Source organism: Melanaphis sacchari, unplaced genomic scaffold (assembly GCF_002803265.2).
Source record: "Melanaphis sacchari strain LSU unplaced genomic scaffold, SCAv2.0 Contig54_pilon_pilon, whole genome shotgun sequence".
Taxonomy (NCBI): Eukaryota; Metazoa; Arthropoda; class Insecta; order Hemiptera; family Aphididae; genus Melanaphis; species Melanaphis sacchari.
In genome coordinates this window covers 1,969,182-1,989,255 of record NW_020271380.1, presented here as the reverse complement: position 1 = coordinate 1,989,255, position 20,074 = coordinate 1,969,182, and the positions used below count along the sequence as shown (strand labels likewise).

At 23.4% G+C, this 20,074-nt stretch overlaps 1 protein-coding gene across 1 annotated transcript; it reads left to right on the top strand.

The window, feature by feature from the left end:
• Nucleotides 1–616: 616 nt before the first annotated feature.
• On the top strand, nucleotides 617–17,285 carry LOC112599644 (fatty acid synthase-like). The gene is made up of 34 exons (XM_025346631.1): nucleotides 617–696; nucleotides 4,637–4,794; nucleotides 4,869–5,192; nucleotides 5,273–5,473; nucleotides 7,718–7,956; nucleotides 8,011–8,244; nucleotides 8,399–8,626; nucleotides 8,712–8,846; nucleotides 8,956–9,186; nucleotides 9,259–9,448; nucleotides 9,514–9,743; nucleotides 9,808–10,112; nucleotides 10,218–10,359; nucleotides 10,657–10,767; nucleotides 10,834–10,942; nucleotides 11,011–11,445; nucleotides 11,513–11,673; nucleotides 12,260–12,433; nucleotides 12,513–12,746; nucleotides 12,800–12,993; nucleotides 13,065–13,265; nucleotides 13,336–13,405; nucleotides 13,468–13,641; nucleotides 13,700–13,879; nucleotides 13,942–14,140; nucleotides 14,223–14,415; nucleotides 14,477–14,619; nucleotides 14,755–14,863; nucleotides 14,941–15,079; nucleotides 15,172–15,451; nucleotides 15,933–16,222; nucleotides 16,294–16,521; nucleotides 16,736–16,960; nucleotides 17,027–17,285. The coding sequence occupies exons 2-34, from the start codon at nucleotides 4,656–4,658 to the stop codon at nucleotides 17,216–17,218; spliced, it is 6,639 nt and encodes a 2,212-aa protein (XP_025202416.1). The 5' UTR covers nucleotides 617–696; nucleotides 4,637–4,655; the 3' UTR covers nucleotides 17,219–17,285.
• Nucleotides 17,286–20,074: the final 2,789 nt, after the last annotated feature.

Here is a 20,074-nt window from a genome sequence, read left to right as displayed (position 1 = left end):
AGCCTTTCTTAATTTGTTTTAATATTACAACTTATTTGAATGCCTGTGTTTAATTTTAAAATCTCTATTGAGGTTATGGAGTTCATCATCTGTAAAGCTTCAATATATATGTAGATGTCTAAATGTAATTAAATATTTTTAATTTTACTAATTCTGCAATAGTAGATTATTACTTTATAGATGTCTCGAATAAAATTCAAGTATGTTATTAAAGAGTAAGATTATTCAAACTTAAAAGAGTTCTCAAATAAATAAATTTACTGGTCTGCACAAAAATTAATCTTTATCAAAAAATTATTTTGATAACTGCTTAATAGCATTGTGCAAAAATAAATTGAAAACATTATGAATAATAAATTAGCAAACTTTTGACATAATATCAATAGCCAATATACTGTTTTTACTTTTTAAAAATATTGCATTGTGTTGGAGTTATGTGATTGTAAGTCACTAGAACAATACAGCATATGCACACACTAAGTAGAGTAAATCATTTGCATGTTAACCTTTGTACATGGGTTTTAATGAAAATAATTTAATGAGATTATTAATAAATGGTTTGTTTATTTATTACAATAATTAAAACGTTTTTCGTTTAAATAAATACAACGATAGTCTTGGATTCATTATTCAGTGTGATATCAGTTGAGTTGTTGAAGAAGGATAACAACAGATCCACTACAAATCTATACTCAGGTAATGATTTGACATATTATTATTTCCATTGTGACAGAAAACATTAAATTTAATATATTTCTATTTTTTTTCCCTGAATTTTATAAGTATTGACGGAAAAGTGATTTACAGTTCCATTCAAAATTGATAACTATTTTAATTTATATCTTGTGTATGTAACGATTTACAAAATATTGTGCTTGGTCACAGCACTAGAGCAATATTTTTTAAAGACCATAGATGATTAGGCTTTCTCAATATTATAGTACACATTCTTATTTGAATAAAACCTTAATGTCGTACTGGTCTGATATTTGTTGTGATTTTTATTTCAAATGTTTAATAATTTTTAACGATAAAAAAAATAACAATACTCAATATATATTTATTTTTATTCACAGAATTTTGGTCGTATTTTTCCTTATGACAGTATTTATTTATTTACATTATATATTGATCAAATCATATTCTATACTTTATTTTTTGGCGTATAATTTAGTTTATTTGTATTTCATCTTTATTATTTATATTGTATATTGTATTTCATTTTTTAAGTTAAAGTTGTGATATTGTTTTGTATTTGTATTTTTTTATTTTTTTATATAACCATAGTGTGTATAAGCGATTCATAGCTAAGTATATCACACTCGTTGTTTTGAAATTTAATATCTAAAGACTTATAGACTTGAAATCATTTTAAAAAAGATTTCACTCAGAGATTTGTTGACTTATAAAAACGAATATTTGTTTGTTTGTACGGATTCCCATTGATTTCATAAAATAAAACAGTTAATATAGACCTGTATTATGATAATACGTATAGTTTATATTTAACAGAGTTTAAGACAAGGTAAACCCATTGACATTATTTATTTTTCCGCAAGAAAAGTGACGCAGAATCAACTATGATTAATAAATATTTACTTTATAATAAAAAAATCTTTAAATAGATAACCCTTATACAGTTCCACAGTTTTCGATAGATTCTTATACATTTTTTATCAATAAATTCAGTCATATTTGACGTAGTATTATAATCTACTAATTAGTTTTTAACACATAAATTCATAAATATTAAATATAGTTGACTCATAAAAAACTACATTTTTTATTTTATGTATTATTAGTTTTTAAGTACCTACCACTGATTACATACAATGAAACTATAATTATTGTGATTGGATATAATTGTATCCTTGTATTTTATATTTAATTGAGAAAACCCTAATACTTTGTTAACATCTGTTCAGATTTAATATAAGGCAGTTTAATAAAGAGTAGAATGAGTAAATACACGGCTCTAACTGCCATTGCCATTCTAAGACAATTTATCATTTGGTGACACTATTCAATGTGACATTTGATATAATTTCTAGGAAAATAAAAATATTATTTACATTTAATCCTGTAGCAAGGCCGGTTACTATTATAAGTTTATATACGAAATCCAATTTTTTTTATATAATAATTATGTATTATCAATAAATAATTTTTTATTATACAAAATTAATAAATCCTATGGGGAAAAAATTTTTTGGTTTTACCAAACAAACAATTTATATTTTTTGAATCACCTGTTTTATATTATTTAAAAACAATAACACTAGAAAAAATTAATATAAATAAAAAAAATTAAATACATAATTTGATTAAATAAGTTATGTAAAATACTAACTAAAAATATTTGATATCAACGTATACAACTTTTTTTTTTTTACCTTAAGTTTTTAAGAACGTAATCAGTAGACTTGTTTAAATCTATATTCTTGGTAATTTTATATTCAGTACTTTTATAGTATTGGTAGAGCTAATATTATCCCGTTGACTAATGATTATTGAACATAATTATGTATTGTTGACTCTTTTTAATAAAAAAAATTCTCTTTCGCTTGCAATAGAATATGGCATGCAAATAAATATTTTAAATATAGTTTTGAAATTAAAGAATATTTTTCAAATGCATTTTTGAAGTATTTTGATATCAAATGATTTCCTAAACGGATTCTACTTTGAAATTATCTATATAACTACTTTTAAGTTTTCAATGCAAGTCAAATTAATTGATATTTTTATATTAGAAAAACAAATTTGCCACTAAAATTTCTTTCATTTATTAATATAAATCAAATATTTGATTTAGTTGATCGGCGAACTTACTAAATTATAATAATAAATGTTTTGTGTTTTGTCCTATTTTATAAAATATAATTTTATCATACACTGCTTAATCATAAAAAAAAAATGTAAAAAATGTATTATTACATATATTTTATTGTATTCTCATTATTTTATAGCAATTATAATTAATTTTATGAATATCTTCAAAAAATTATAATAATTATATACCTAATATTAATGAGACAATATAATACAATATGAATAAATACGATATTCTTTAAAATTGTATATTGTATTCCGCCAATATTAGATAGTTTATTGAGTATTTATTATTTAGTGTAGCATTATAGATTTGATCCTTTTCCTTTATCATGAAATATTGGACATTTGTTTTTAAATTAATTTATAACAAAATAAATATTAATCTATATATTTTTGAATTTTGTACCCCTAAATATGTTGGTGTCTGCAGTGACCTAACAGCCCTGATTGGAAGATTATAGAATTGTATAATATGTAGCGTAAACATTAAAAAAAAAAAAAAACAATAAAATATATTTTCTGAATAAAATTATTATCTATATTTCTTTGAGATATCATACATAATTTGAAGTAAATGGTTTTAAAATTGACCATATTAATTTAAATACTTAATCAAATATAATACTTATTTTTTTTGGCTTTTCCCGAAATTATAATTTTTAACTTAATTTGAAACGAATTGTAACAAATTTATAGTATACTATTGTTTAATTGTAATATTAATATTAGTTTATTTATAAGCTGTATTTAACATATCATGCAAATAATAAAGAAGAATTTTATGGTTATGGAATATACCATAACGATATTCCTATTTGTACAAGTATTATTAATTTTTCATAATTTTAAATTTTAAAAGGCCATAAAATAAAAAATTCGCAAACTCATTAAAAAATTAGAATTTGACACAATTGATAATTATTACCATAATAATTATAAATGTTAAACTTCATTTTAAAACAAAATAATATTGCAACCAATTAAGCAATGTTATAATATGTATATAAAAAAATACATTATTTGTTCAGATTATTCATAAAAACTTTTTATTTTTGATATAAAATTTACAATTGAGTTATATTTTTTTTAATACAAGTAAACTTCAAAAATATTTAGATCAGTTTATAAATAAAATCTATATGTATTAATATTGATAATAAAAGGATAATAAATTCGTTAAAAACATACTCTAACGAAATCACAAGCAATTGTGCCAAAATATTTTTGTAGAATCAAATATTATAATTTTCTTTTTCCAATTTTTATTAAAATATTTTTTTATAATTTTATTATTATCATATATATATTATGTGTGTGTGTGTGTGTGTGTGTGTATTGGTAAATATTTTTTTAACATGTTTTATAAATTATGGCCGGATTTAATTGCATTGAAAACACACCAAAATCACATATTAAAATTATATAATTACACCAAAAAATACGTACAATTTGCATAATAAATTGCTAATAGTATATTTTATTATATGAAATATTAGCTGAATTAAATAATTTGTTCATTTAAACAGACAATCAATTCTAAAAAATTGTAAAACATGAAAAATACAAAAAATTTTTCTATAAAATTAAATGCTAAATATTTAAAGTATATATCGGTTATATACCTATTTAATCAGATTTAATTTATCTTAACTGCAAAAAAATGTATTGAAAAATTAATTAAATCCGGTCTTTAGTTATGCAATAGAATATAATTCAGAGATCATATTTTATATAATACATAATTAAGCATGCATTATAATTGTGTATTTTAATTTTAAAATTGTTTTTATATGTTAAACAGGAACAAATAAATAAATATAATGGCAGATCACAAAGAAGAAATTGTGATATCAGGCATTGGAGGATTGTTTCCAGAAAGCAATAATGTAACCGAGTTGAGCGATTTGCTATTTAACAAAATGAACGGAATAACAATCGATTCAAGGAGATGGAAACCAAGTATTTATTATTTTTTTACTAGAATATTGAAATTAATTTAATCAAAAAATTGTATTTTTTTTTTTTATATATAGATTATTTAGGTGCAATAAATGGAACTGGAAAAATTAAAAATATTGAAAAATTCGATTCCACATTTTTCAGCGTCCATCCAAAACTTTGCCAAGTCATGGACGATCTGACAAAATTAAGCTTAGAAAGATCAATCGAAGCGATTATCGATGCTGGTTTAAGTCCATCAGACTTGTATGGAACAAATACAGGGGTATTTATGGGATCTTACATAAGTGAAGCGGAAATGGCTATCCTGGCTTGTCTTAAAAGTACATCATTTTCAATGTTGGGTCATAGTAGAACAATGCAAGCAAATCGACTTTCTTTCATTCTCAATTTGACAGGTATAAAACATTTTAAATAAATAATAATAAACAAAACATTTTTATAATTGTTTAAATAATGTATAATCAATAACATCTAGGACCGAGTTTTGCTCATGACGGAGGATGGATATGTGGCTCCAATAGTTTGATAAAAGCCAAAGAAATGCTTGAATGTGGTTTGATATCCTCTGCATTAGTTGGAGTTGCTAATTTGGTAGAGCAACCTGAAATACAATTTCTTCATCAAGGTTTGAATAGATTAAACAAAAATGCTCAAACTAAACCATTTAGTGCTGACGGTAAATATATAATATTTAAAAATAATGAAGTCAAAATAATAACAATATGTCATATTTTTAGTTATTCTAATTTTATACTAACATAGTTTTAATTAGATTATATTGTGTCATCTAAGTGTTTTTTTTTTTTTTTTTATTTAATTGAAAATGAGACAATTTTTTTATACACTGATGATTTCATCTGTAAAGATATTAATCATCTTGCGATTTATTTGATGAGTATTCGAAAAAACCGATTTTGTTTTTTAGTATGATTAAAAAACAAATAGCCATAAATATTTAAAATGTTCACAAATTTATTTATATTATTGGAAATGTTGACAATTAAGAAATGGCAATTACCAAAAAAAAAAAGAAATATTATCATTTTTTTAATTTAATACAATAGTCATGTTATTGTTTCCTAAAGATAGCAGGCAATACAATATAATTATACAGTAATATTACATATTTAGAAAAATCAGGTGAATTATATTTAAAATTAATATAAAAAAAAAAACATTCAATTTAATTTTAATTAAATTTGTGTATTTTAAGTATTATTTCCTTTAACATAATTGCTTTAATAAATAATTAACCTTTACCAATTTTTTTTTATACATTTTAATAATAATATTATTCGATTTTTTTCAATGAGTTCTAAGTCACTTGTACACGGTTATGTTAGGTTTTCTTTGACTTTTTTTGTTTACTTTTGCTTTCAAAATCATTATCAGATTGCAAAAAGTTTATTTCATTTATTAGTAAACCAATTGATATTACACCCAAACAAGCTAGATGACCAAATGGCCGTATCCATTTTCCTTCAAAATAATATACTATTTTCCTTCATTGTCTATTTTCCTCCACTTTCCAAATTCCACAAATTCCATTTTTTACCAATAAGAAATTATGAATAAAAATACAATATTATATTATATCTTAAGTATTTATGACGAATAAAAAATTTAATTGAGTTATTAACAATTAAGTAACTATATTTTTTTTTATAATTAAATGACATTTCTGCAACATTGAATATTTGTTAAAAGAAAAGAAGCATTGGACTTTTACTTTTTGTATTGCTTGGAAATTTTTTCGTCTTGAAGTTTACTAATTGCATTTTTGATTACTACAACGCGATTGATCGGTAGATTTATTTATTTATTTTATTGTAAGATATATGCTTCTTATTTTATAATAAATATCGGTTTAAACTTATTTCACAATATTTAGCCACTTAAATATCGTTGAATTTGCTTTATAAAAATATTCTTTAAAATGCGAATGAAAGGACTCACATTAATTGATAGCTTGTAATAACTGGGTAAAATGTTTGACACAGTAAATCAATTTTTTATCGCAATAAATATTTTCAGAATCACATGAAACTTTTAGATTTTTATAATAGGAAAATATTAACAAACTTTTATCTCTACCATTAACGACGAATAGGGACAAATGAACATTCATTTTTTTAAATTTCTTTGCGCTATTAATATTCACGAGCATTCTTTATTTATTAATCATCAATAAAGAAAATTTGCTAGTCATGAAAACTCAAAAATTAAACATAACGTTTCTTAATAAATTATCCTTTTATGTTGTTATCATATATTATAAACATACATTTTTTTTTTTTTTTATAAGCTTTTCAAGTACAACTTAGTTAAACAATATTTATTCAATTTAAAAATCAATGTTAGTTATTTTGTTTAAATTCAAAACATTAATCACGTGAATTCAAATGTTTACGTATTTTTATGAATCATACTTAACGCATTTAAGTTTTTAAAATATGTAAATTCATTCTAAAATATTACCTAATAATACTATGACCCTTTCGACATTGTTTTATAGTAGGATAGTGTTAACTTAAAAGTTAATAACTATTGTGTACTAAATATAGTAATAATACGAAAATAATAAAATATTACACTATTTTCCACAAATATTCATTATACTGTAATACCATAGATTATAATATAATCAATTTTAATATTAATAGTAAAATAAATTGCATTAATAGAAATATCAAAAAACATACTAGGTATGAAATATACCAAGTGATACAGACTAATAAAATTAACCAATTTAACTCATAATCGTTTTTCACGTACAATGAAATATTCATTGAATTCAAATCTATTACAGTGATAATTAATGTGCGGCAATGTTTTTTCATTTACCATTTTATTTTATAAGCTTATTATTAACTACATACATTATATTTTCCTTTGTAAATCATAAAAATATTTTATTTAGCTGATGGATATAACAGATCAGAAGCTTGTATTGTTTTTTATCTTCAAAGAGCTTCCGAAGCCAAACGTTCATACGGGACATTGTTGAATGTAAAATCTATGCATTTTGGTAATCATTCTGGACACCTACTCAATCACGATGGAAAACACTTTAAATCGTTGCTGTTAGATTCTTATAAAGAAGCTAACATTGATCCTGCTACAGTTGATTTCATAGAAGCTCACGGATCTGGAATTAAGGTGATATTAAACAAAAATGAATATTAATATTTGAATTATGTGTTAATTTTACAGTGTGAAGATGCTATGGAATTAAATATAATGGAAGAAGTTTTTTGCACTGAAAATAGAAAGACACCTTTAAAAGTGGGTTCCGTGAAGAGTAATGTAGGTCATTGTGAAGCGTCTAGTCTCTTTATGTCAATTGTAAAAGCCATTATTACGTTAGAAAGTGGATACATACCACCTAACATAAATTACACAGAACCAAATAATAATGTAGCAGCGTTAAAAAACGGAAAAATTCAAGTATGATACTTTTCATGTTACTATACTTTTTTAATATAACAAAAGTAACTATAAAATAACTGTCCATATAAAATATTTTTATTTACTACCGGTAAATTGGTTATATCATATATTTATCTATAATTACAAATTATAAAATATAATTTTCTTGTAGATTATCACAGAAAAAACTCCTTTTAATGGAGATATAATCGGAATCAGTTCATTTGGAATGTTAAATGCATTTAGTCATGTAATTCTAAAAAAAAATAATAAAGAAAAACAGATATCCAAACATATCAACAGTAATGATTTTATACCAATACTAATACTAGCATCTGGACGGAATGAAGAAAATACTAGAGCCACTTTAAAAAAAAGTAATAAAACATTTGAGTTAAATGTTATTTAAATTATTCATAATAATGTTATGCAGCGTAAAATTGTATTTTAAGTATAAATATATATTTACTGAATACAATTATTAGATCAAGTGCCATGGAAATGATCCGGAATATATAACATTGATCAATGATGTATTTACTAGAAATATCAATGCTCATTTCTTCAGAAGTTTTTCTATTTTCCCTGTACTAGATGAATCACGGATAGATGAAGTTTTGGTAATTCATATTTACTTAATATAATTATTGTAACTCAATTATATAACGTGCAATAAAATGTTATTAATATTTCGTTATAAAAAATATGACATCAAAATAATATTTATAGAATGTTGATATGAAGAAACGCCCGATATGGTTTGTATTCTCCGGTATGGGATCACAATGGCATGGAATGGGCAAAGATCTTATGAAACTTCCACTTTTTGCTGATTCTATAAATAAATGTGATAGTGTACTAAAACCACTAGGAGTCGACATCAAGTACATTTTAACCACACAAGATTCAAAAATATTTGATAATATTCTTAATTCTTTTGTTGGAATTGCTGCGATTCAGGTTTAAATCAATAAAATAATGGCTTAATTTGTGCAATAAATATTGTTTATTATATTCATATTTTTTTTTTAGATCGGATTAGTAGAAGTTCTGAAAGCATTAGACATTATACCTGATGGAATTATAGGCCATTCTGTTGGAGAATTGGGATGTGCTTACGCAGATGGTTGTTTTACGACTGAAGAAATGATATTATCTGCTTATGCCCGAGGTAGAGCTTCTATAGAAACAGAACTCATTCCTGGAATGATGGCCGCCATCGGTAATATCTAAAACAAACCACCAAAATATTTTTAATATTATTATTTTTTCAAACCTTTTGTCTAGGACTTGGATATGACCAAATTAAAGATCAACTCCCACATGACATCGACGTCGCTTGTCATAATAGTGCGACTAGTTGCACAATTTCAGGTCCAGTTGATAGTATCAATGAATTCGTGTCAGAACTAAAATCCAAAAATATCTTTGCAAAAGCCGTCAACGTTGCTAACATTGCATTTCACAGTAGATATATTCAATCCGCTGGACCAACTCTGCTTAAATATTTAAAAGACGTTAGTTAAATAAAATTAATATTATTTTAATTTCAACTGCATGCAAATAAAATCATTTTTTTAGGTTATTAAAGTACCAAAAAAAAGGTCTTCAAAATGGATTAGCAGTTCGTTACCGGAAACAAAATGGGAATCTGACCTTGCAAAATATTCTTCGCCAGAATATCATACTAACAATCTATTGAGTAGTGTATTATTCGAAGACGTTCTGAAACATATACCCAGTGATGCTATCGTAATTGAAATTGCTCCTCACGGTCTCCTACAATCAATATTAAAAGAAGCATTACCCGAATCAGTAACCAATATACCTCTAACAAAGAGAATGTACGGAAATTCAATTAGATTCTTACTTACTTCTATTGGAAAGTGAGTCATCCTTAACTTTCGTAACTATATTGTGCAACTTATACTTTGTAAAAAATAAATTTTATATTAATATTATTATGTTATGTTTGTATTTATATATTTTAGAATGTATTCTATTGGATTAAATCCAAAAATAAAAGAACTATATCCAAAAATAACATTTCCTGTAAGTCGTGGAACACCTTCAATTTATAGTTTACCATTTTGGGATCATTCTGAAAACTGGACTAAAGAACTCAATAACATTGTAAATATAACTTTGTTCAAACTAATCAGCACAATATTTATAAGCTTTTATACAATTCTATTTTATTATATTTCTTATTTTATTAACATGTTATTGTGGTACTCGAATAAACTTGGTTTTTGTTTATTACATTCATTAATTACTAAATATTCGCATTTAAACATTTTGGATTGTGTACCTACTAAATTAGTGGATAATACAGTTGTTATATTTTTGACAATATTCATTCTATAGAGAAATTAATTAATTTAAAATCAAAAGTTTTCAATCAATAATTTGTATAATATTTGGTTTTAGATGGATAAGCAAACTGGTGAAAAAAAAATTGTATTATTACTTAATGATAACACACATTTAATCAAATATCAAATCCATGGTCAGCATATAATTCCATTTTCGTTTATATTAGTAAGAAAAAAAAATATTAATTATCAATTTATTTTTAATATCTATTTAACATATTATAATCTTTAGTTTGAAGTTTGGAATACGTTTATTCAAATAAGCAATGTTAATTTGTTCGAAAATACAGTTAAATTTAAAAATCTTTGGTTTAAAAATAATGTAAAAATGCATCTAACTGGCAAGTATCTATATTAATTTTATTACATGTATAAAATTAATATAAAATTCTAATTTTTTGTTTTTTAGATTCCTCTGAATGTTTAATAATGATTCAATTGGGATCTGGTATTTTTGAATGCAATATCGACAATGAGATCATTTTTAAAGGTGAAATAAAATTTTTAAATGATACAGTCATTGCTGATATGGAAGAAAAATCAATACGGTTAAACAATACATTAGATGACTTTCAAGGCTATATATCGGAAAATGAAATATATTCTATTTTAAAAAATAATGGATTAAATTTAGGAGAAGACTTCAAAAACATAACAAATTTTGAAATTTTTAAAAATAACATTCAATGTTCCATAAAATGGAGAAACGATTGGATTTATTTTTTGGAAGGGTTATTTAAGTTTCCATTTTTAGAACATTTAGGGACAGGCCCTATAAAAATTCCTGTTTATATAAGAGAATTGTGTATAAATCCTACATTATTTGAAAATCGTTCAGAAAAAGGTATATTAAAAATGTTTATATTATTCTAAGATTCGAGATATGATTAATATATAAATTTTGTTCACAGATATAAGCGTAAATTACAACAAACTAACAAATGAAGTTACTTGTGATGGAATTAAAATATTAGATATTAAAAGCGAATCCATACCATTACCCAAACTTAAGTCTTTAGAAGTTAAATTACAAGAAAAATCATTTACTAAATTCAACTTTTTAAATTGCAAAGTATGTAAATATTTAACTATAAAATCAATTAATTACCGTTTAATATACATAAAAATCGTAGTATTATTAGTGTACACAACAGTTGGCGTAAAATAGTTGAAAAATTTAATTTTTAACTAGTCAGTTAATTTTTTAACTATCTTAATAATTTAACTGTTTAAAAAATCTTTTGTTACAACTTAATTTTATCCAGTATAGTTTAAAAAATAAGTTAATATAAAACCATAATTTTGCATATCTACCAATAACTATAGTCAAAACTAATTACTCAATTGGTTTATTATTAAGCGAATGAGTAGTATTGTTCACACAGATCCCCTTCACAGTATGTTATTCAAGGAAAAAAAATTTAAACAACAAAAATATATCATTATAAAAATAAAAATATATTATCGCAATCCCACTTATTCATCTTTTCCACTTCGCAAAAATAATTAAAAATAAATATAATTATTTGTCTTGTAAATATAATAGAAAATAATAAAAAGGAAATTTTATAAAATGACTTTGTTACCTTAATTAATCATAATAAAAATTAATTATCTCAATATAATTGATCAAAAAAAATGTAATATTTCATTTCCAGGATATTAGAGACTTTATTCGAGATTCTATGGATATAATAATGGAGCCTAATAAATTAAATGTCGATACAAGTGGAACAATTATTCTTAGTACTCCATATCACTACAACGATCCAGTAGCTAAAATATGTACAAATGAAATTAATCAAATTATTGAAAATCAATTATCTATAAATGTAAGTGTATTTTAAATACTTTAAAATAAAAAATACATGATAAATTACCATAATACATAAAATTAAATTTAACTATTAGACTATAACAATAAACTGGGACAACATTCGGAATGTATCAGATTTGGATGAATCTGGAATGTTTATCACCGTCACTAATGTGAATTATTTGCATGATACAGTAAGAGCTTTAGCAAATAAAAAAAATAGTGTCATTGTTGTATGTTCATTAAAAAAACTTCAAGAACTTAAAGAATGGAAAATCGTCATGCAACAAGAATTTGAAAATAATAGCTGTTTAACATTTATGAAAAAGGTAAAACTACAATTCTTTATCAAGAACAAAACTAACTTCATTATTTATTTTAGATAGTAAAATTAGAAAAAAATAACATATTTATTGAACCAATCAATGATAGTTATGACTTGAGCATTTGGAGGGCATTAGAAACACATAATACAACAAACGACAGAATTTACATAATTTCAAAATCAGAGCCGTTGGAAGACATTGATGCTTATGTAAATAAAATCTTACAAAAGTATAAATCAAAGAAATTAAGGTGAGCACACAACACAGAACTTTGACATCAAAAAAATTAGATATATAAATGTATACGTTTATTGTTGTTAGATTCTTCTTTATATTGGATTCGAACGCACCAGACTTTGATTCCAATCACACATTTTATACAAACCAACTATTGAAAGATTTTATGGTAAATATTTATAAAAATGGCGGTTGGGGTTATTATAAAAGAATCGCTCTTCAAGATTTAAAGTATGATATTAAGGTCAACAAAAATATAGTTTTTAAAAATTTCATTGCAAATACGTAAGTAAAATGTGTTAATACATTTTCTAATTTTAAATTTATTTTTGTATACTATATTACATAATTTCAGTGAAAACAAATTAACAGTAAAATATCTTGGGTTGAATTTTAAAGATTTAGTTGTTGAAGAAAACACCGAAGTAATTGTTTAATAATATAAGCGATGTATTTAAATATATAATATTTTATTTATTTTAATTAGAATGAATTCGGACTTTTGGAATACTCAGGGTATAATAATAACGAGACAACTATGGGAATAACATCACTAGAAAAAAAATCTTTTCAAATGATTTATGACCCAATATTATCATGGCCAATACCACCGACGTGGTCATTAGAAGAAGCAACCACTGTTCCTTTGGCATACACCATGGTGATTAACTTTAAATTAATAACAAAAAAATAAAATAATTAAATGTCCATCGTTTCAGAGTTATTATATTTTTAACATCTTACGCAAACTTCAAAAGGATAATTCTATTTTAGTAACTTCGGGGTTACATCCAATAGGCCAAGCTGCAATCGCAATAAGTTTAGGTATGAAATGTGAGACTTATGCTGTAGTAGACTCAGAACAACAAGTAGAACAGTTATCTGGTATCTTCCCAGAGGTATTAAACTATTAATGATAGTGACGATAAACAGAAATCATGAAATAAAATTTAAATTATAGCTATTACGGTCAAGAATACTTATAAACACCAATAACAAATTTGATATTCAATTAAAAATGATAACCAAATCCAGAGGAATAGATTTCATATTGAACTTTTTGAGTGGTGAATCATTTGAAGCTGCTTTTCGTGCATTAGCTAGTCATGGAAGTTTCTTTAATTTCTCAAAATCAGATATGAAAAATCAAAGATACATAGGTAAAGAAACATTATATTTAACTTATTAGCTTTATTATACGAATTATATGATTTGTAAAAAACAATTTTCACGATTTAAAAGGAATGCGAATATTCTTGCAAAACACATCGTTTTTCGCTGTAAGTCCAAACAATTTGTTAAACGAAAGTGTAGAAAACAAACAAATTATAAAACAAATATTCATGGATGGATTGAATAGAGGCGTGATCAAGCCTTTCCGCAGTCGTGTATTAACTACGTCATTGAGTGATTGTAATATGTTTGACATGATGAGGTAAATAATTACACGATCCTAAGAATTATGTAATATTTATATTAATTTGTGTTCATTATAGAATTAACGCTGCATCAATTACTTCTGAAAAAATAATATTATCGATAAATGATGAAATCAATAATAAAGATAGTTCTAAGTTAAGGGGAAAACTTGGATGTAACACGTATGAATGTCATCCAGATAAAAGTTACCTAATATTTGGTAAATAGTTTTCTACTTATTACATTATTTATATTCATTTTTAAATAAACATAATATATATATATATATATGTGTGTGAATTGATTTATCAATATATATGTTTAATTTGAAAAATATTACAATTTAATATTACAGGTAATAGAGGAGATTGGTTAGAGCTTGCTGAATGGTTGGTCGACCGAGGTGCTCAAAAAATTGTTGTCGTAGTCAAAAGATGTCTAATGTCATCTACTATTTGTAGAAGGTTCGTAAATACTTTTATGAATACTCCTTTTTAAAAATAATTGTATAATATTTTTACGGTTATATTTTTCTGGATAGATTTGATAAACTCATCTCACGAAACGTATCCATACAAATTGAATCAGATTCGCATTTAAAATCAAAAGAGGGATCGCTTAACTGGTTAAATTGTTTAACATCATCTAACGTATTGGGTGCATTATTCATAATTAATCAGGTATTTTAATCTTTTTTTTTCTTTTTTATATATAATTTTGTTTTATTTTTGCTAATTGATTTTTTTTTTTTTTTTTTTACATCATTATTTAGTCTGACGATAAAAAAATTAATAATTTACGATATTGTTTTGAAGAACATAAGAATAAAATAACTGCTACTCCGTTTATATGTATACTAAGTAAGGCAGAACATATTTGTGCTGAACTTAAATCAAAAGGTTTCAATGCATTAAATATATCTTGGGATGGGCAGTCCTTAGAATCAAAAAATACAGGAACACTATTACCTTCTCTAGATTTTCTACTTCAAAATTCAAACACTTCAGAGTCTTCTTCATTTATATGCACTGAGGAAAACAATAAATCAAAATGTAATTTTTTTATTAAATAATATAAATTATTTTATTTTAATTATTATTTTTAAAGCAGAATGAAAAATTAGTTTAACAATACAATAATTCATACATATATTTTACTTTAATGATTTTATTTGAGTTATTACTAAATAATATGTAGAATACTTAACTAATAATTTTATCAAATTATTTTTTTTATCTATAAGAGTTTTCATTTTATAATGTTGGTACAGTTTTTATATTTCATAGTAAATTATATTCGTAGTGTATTAATATTGTCACAAATATTATGAAAAGGATTTTTAATTTTTAAAAATATAATTTTTTTTTTTTTAACTTAAAATATTTATTTCCACAATTTGTTACATTTAGAACAATAAGTGTAAGTGATGTAAGATTTTTCATGGCTAGAATAACAAAATAAAGAAACCTTCCAATGAAGGCACTTTGACTATTTTTAAAAATATAAAATTTAAATTTCATTAATTAATTTTAGGGTCACAAATACAACAAATGAACGATGTGATTAAAAACTTTTTCCCTGAAACTGTTAACGAGTTACATCTTCTTAATAATAAAATAACAAATGAAGCCGGATTTATCGAAGTGAATACAAGAAGTCCGAGATTATCACAGTTGAAATCTGTGCTACCTGTGTTCGTTATACCAGGATTGAAACCGAAATTCATTGAATCATTTTATAAACAATTTTTTTATCCTGTTTTTGAAGCTCAATATCCAGAAAATATTTCATCAATTGATAATTTAGCTGAAACTTTAGTGAATGTATATTTATAATGCTCAAGCAAATCTACATGTTTTTTTTTAAACTGATTTATGTTTTATCCAACCTTTAGAAACTTAAAAGCATTAGTGATCAAAGTTACGTATCCATTATTGGTGAATCTTTTGGTGGAATTATTGCCTTACAAATGGCTCAAATATTGGAATCGCAAGGTATACTAGTTACCGTAACATTATTAGAAGTTGATCCAGAGTTTTTGATTGGATGGGCTAAACAATTCCTGTCAAATGATAATTTTTCCAACAAATTAAATAAAATGTATAGTTCATTCTTCACCGAGGTAAAACAAAGGATAAAAGGATTAACAAGTGTTAATTCATTATTATTTTTTATTTAATAATAAAATTAGTGATGTTTTCGTATAATTAATTAGAAATTTATAAAGAATAAATCATTTTTAATTTTAATTTTTTCTCTATCGCTACTCTTTAATATCAACTATTATTTATTTATTTTAAAAGTCATTAATTTATAATTATTATTATTTTATCTAGTTTTCTAAATCTACAGATCAAATGAGTGATAATGAATTGCAACTGATAAATATGTCTTATCATCATAAAATATTCGAAGAAAATACACGCAGAGCTTTAAACCTTATTTGGTTTTTATTACGAACATCATTAGAGTTTAAGCCTCTACCAAATAAATTGCATACAAAAGTGTTAATTTTTAGATATGAAAGAAATTTTGAATTCAATTGGACCAATTTAAATGATGTAAGTTTAATTGATTATTTTGCAGTTATTAATCAACACTTAAATTGTACATTAATTATATTGCAGTATTGTATGAATTTGCCATATAAATACATTGTACCTAAGCCAGATTATAAGAGTATGTTGGAGGACAAGAAAACGATTGAAGCTATAACAAAGAACGTAGTACAATTATATCCAGCTGGAGTAGAATTATCATTAAATGAAAAATATGAAAATTTCTACTTCTACCATGAAAGAATGTTTCTCAATTTTTAAATCATAAAATAAATTTTTTTTTTAGAATTAATTTTAGTATATACATATATATATATATATATATATATATATATACACACATGTTTACTGTAAGTGGAATGAATAAAAGGATTATCTTATACATCAAACAGAATTATTGATTGGCTTAGAAACAATATTGACTTATGTACAAATAGATAGAGTGTACCAGTTACACACTAAGAGTATATTATATATTTAATATAGGTAGTATTATTTGATCTTGGCGACTGATAGAAATCGGTCGAAATTTAGATAAAATACGAATTGGTCATTTCGAGCTCTATCGATATAATAGCCCTTAATTATTTGAGTCAGTCTACTGGCAACTGTGGCCGATGCGTTGTCAATCGCCAATCCAAGATGCGATAAATGTGACCACGAAAAAAATAAAAAAAAATAAATATTCAAAATTGTAATCTAATAAATAAAATTTATTTAGTGTAACACAAATTGTTGTTTAAGTCATTAAAATAAAACAATCAATTTGTCTTACGTTCGAATGCAAAAAAGGGGAGCATTCACCGTACGACCCGAACAGGTATATTTCTGATACATTTATTACTAAAAGATATCACATGGACGTTATACTTATAATATACAATCAATTATAGATACATTTTCTCTTTTATAATATAATTTAGGTAAAATAACCTTTTGTTTGTGATTATAATATTAAAAAAGTATATTTTCAAATATTTTTTTAAAAATTAAACAAGTGAATCTGTAATAGATGTCTTAAATTTAAATTAAATATTATTATATCATTGTATACAAAAAATGATTCTAAGCAGAAACAGTCTATTAGCATATATTACTAAGTATATTTCACGGTAGAGTTTTTAATATAGCTACTGAAGTTATTTATTTTACTAGTAGTATTACGGCATGTTAATTTAATTTTTAATGAAACCATTATATTTATCAAATCATTAGTATTCAGTTATTAAAATAATATTATATATTTATATCATATTATATTAGGTGTTATTATTAACTTTTGATATTTTAGTCAATACCACCTTACCATAAAATATTATGAATAAGTGCATGGCATAAATGGGTAATATCTCGAGGTAAATCAACATATTTTTAAAATATCATTGCGTATAGTAATATTCATAATATGTTTATTAGATTTAAGCTTCCTCAAATAATATTTTGAATTAAAATAAAATAATTTTTATTGAATATTTTTAGATTTTTTTATTACAATATGAACTATTAAAAAGAGAAATATTATTTTTTAATTTTCCTATTTTTTTAATCAATCAAAAATTAATATAAATTAATTTCACGAATGCTATTTTTGATTTACCTATATTCTGTAAGTTTATAACTTGTGATAAAAATAGACAATTACGATAATAATTAATAACAATAAAATATAAAAGTGTGGGTAATTGTTTACCAATACAAATACATAAAAAGATAAATTTATAAATAAATAAAACTAGTTAACAAGATAAATAAATTAGTAATAAAATTTAATAATTTTAAAATAAAATAGGAACATTTTTTTACAAATTGATTTAAGTAGTTGATAATATAAACAAAAAATTCAATAAATATATATATATATACATATTATACTTACAAAATATTTTATAGACATTAAACTAACAAATTGAAAGAAATTTGATATTAAAACGACAAGTAACCATTTGAGTTATTTTTTACTTATGGGTTAAATATTTTTTGTGCTAAAATATTTAAAAATATTATTATATATTATACACACAATCACATTTTCAAAATTAAATCGTTCTATTGTATATGTGTGTATTACTAATTGTTTTAAAGAAAACTACAATAATAGTAATATAAGTGTATCATAAAAATATATAAGTACTTATAGATAGTAATATAGGCTGAATGACTTCCGTTTAGAATAGTTATTTATATGATATGATCTATCATTATATTTGAATTAAACAAATACATTAATACAATTACTTTCACAATGATGAAAAATATTCCATATCAAATCAGCTAAGTAGTTACCTAATTCCTTTCCCATTTTTTTTTTTTTTTTTTTTTTGTAGCTGTTATTATGTTTTAGAGCATTAAAAATCTTCGATCTTAAACTTTTAGGCGGTTTTATACAGATCAAAAGTTAAAGACTATCTATACAATCATACACATTCCAAATCAACCCAGAATTTTATTGTCATTGATAAAAGTAAAAACTTAAAATTTGGTAACAATAAAAAATAAAAAATTTAATTTTCTCCAAATTTTTTTTTTCTTCTAAAAAACGTTAATAGTTTTTGAAATAAATATTTTTTTTAATAAAAAAATACCTGGTACATATCATATGAAACATTTTCACATTATAAATCGTTAGTTATTTAAAAACCTTAGAAACTATTTTTTACAAGTATTATTTTAAAATTTTAAGAAATACATTCACTGTAGCTAAATTACAAACAACTAGTGTTTATATTTTTTGCCATTAAAAATTGACGATTGATTAAAACGTAGAAGTACTTAAATTATAAGTGAGATGTAAGTATTTTAATAAGCGATTTGAGTTCAATACGGTTACTACACAAATACATCACGATCAATTAAGAAAATTAAATAATTCGAAACCGATGTTACCATTTTTCTATTGAAATATGTATAATACCTGTATTACAACTAAGTATTGTATTTAATTTTCAAAAAACATTGTGAATCTTATATCTTATTGTTTTTTATAACATAATATATTAAAACCTTTATTTTCTATGTATCTGTTTGAAAACTTTTTATTAAGTAGGAGTTTAATAATTTACTACCTGATGACTATAATAATTAACAATGAATCATTTTGTAATTTTATTGTACAATCTA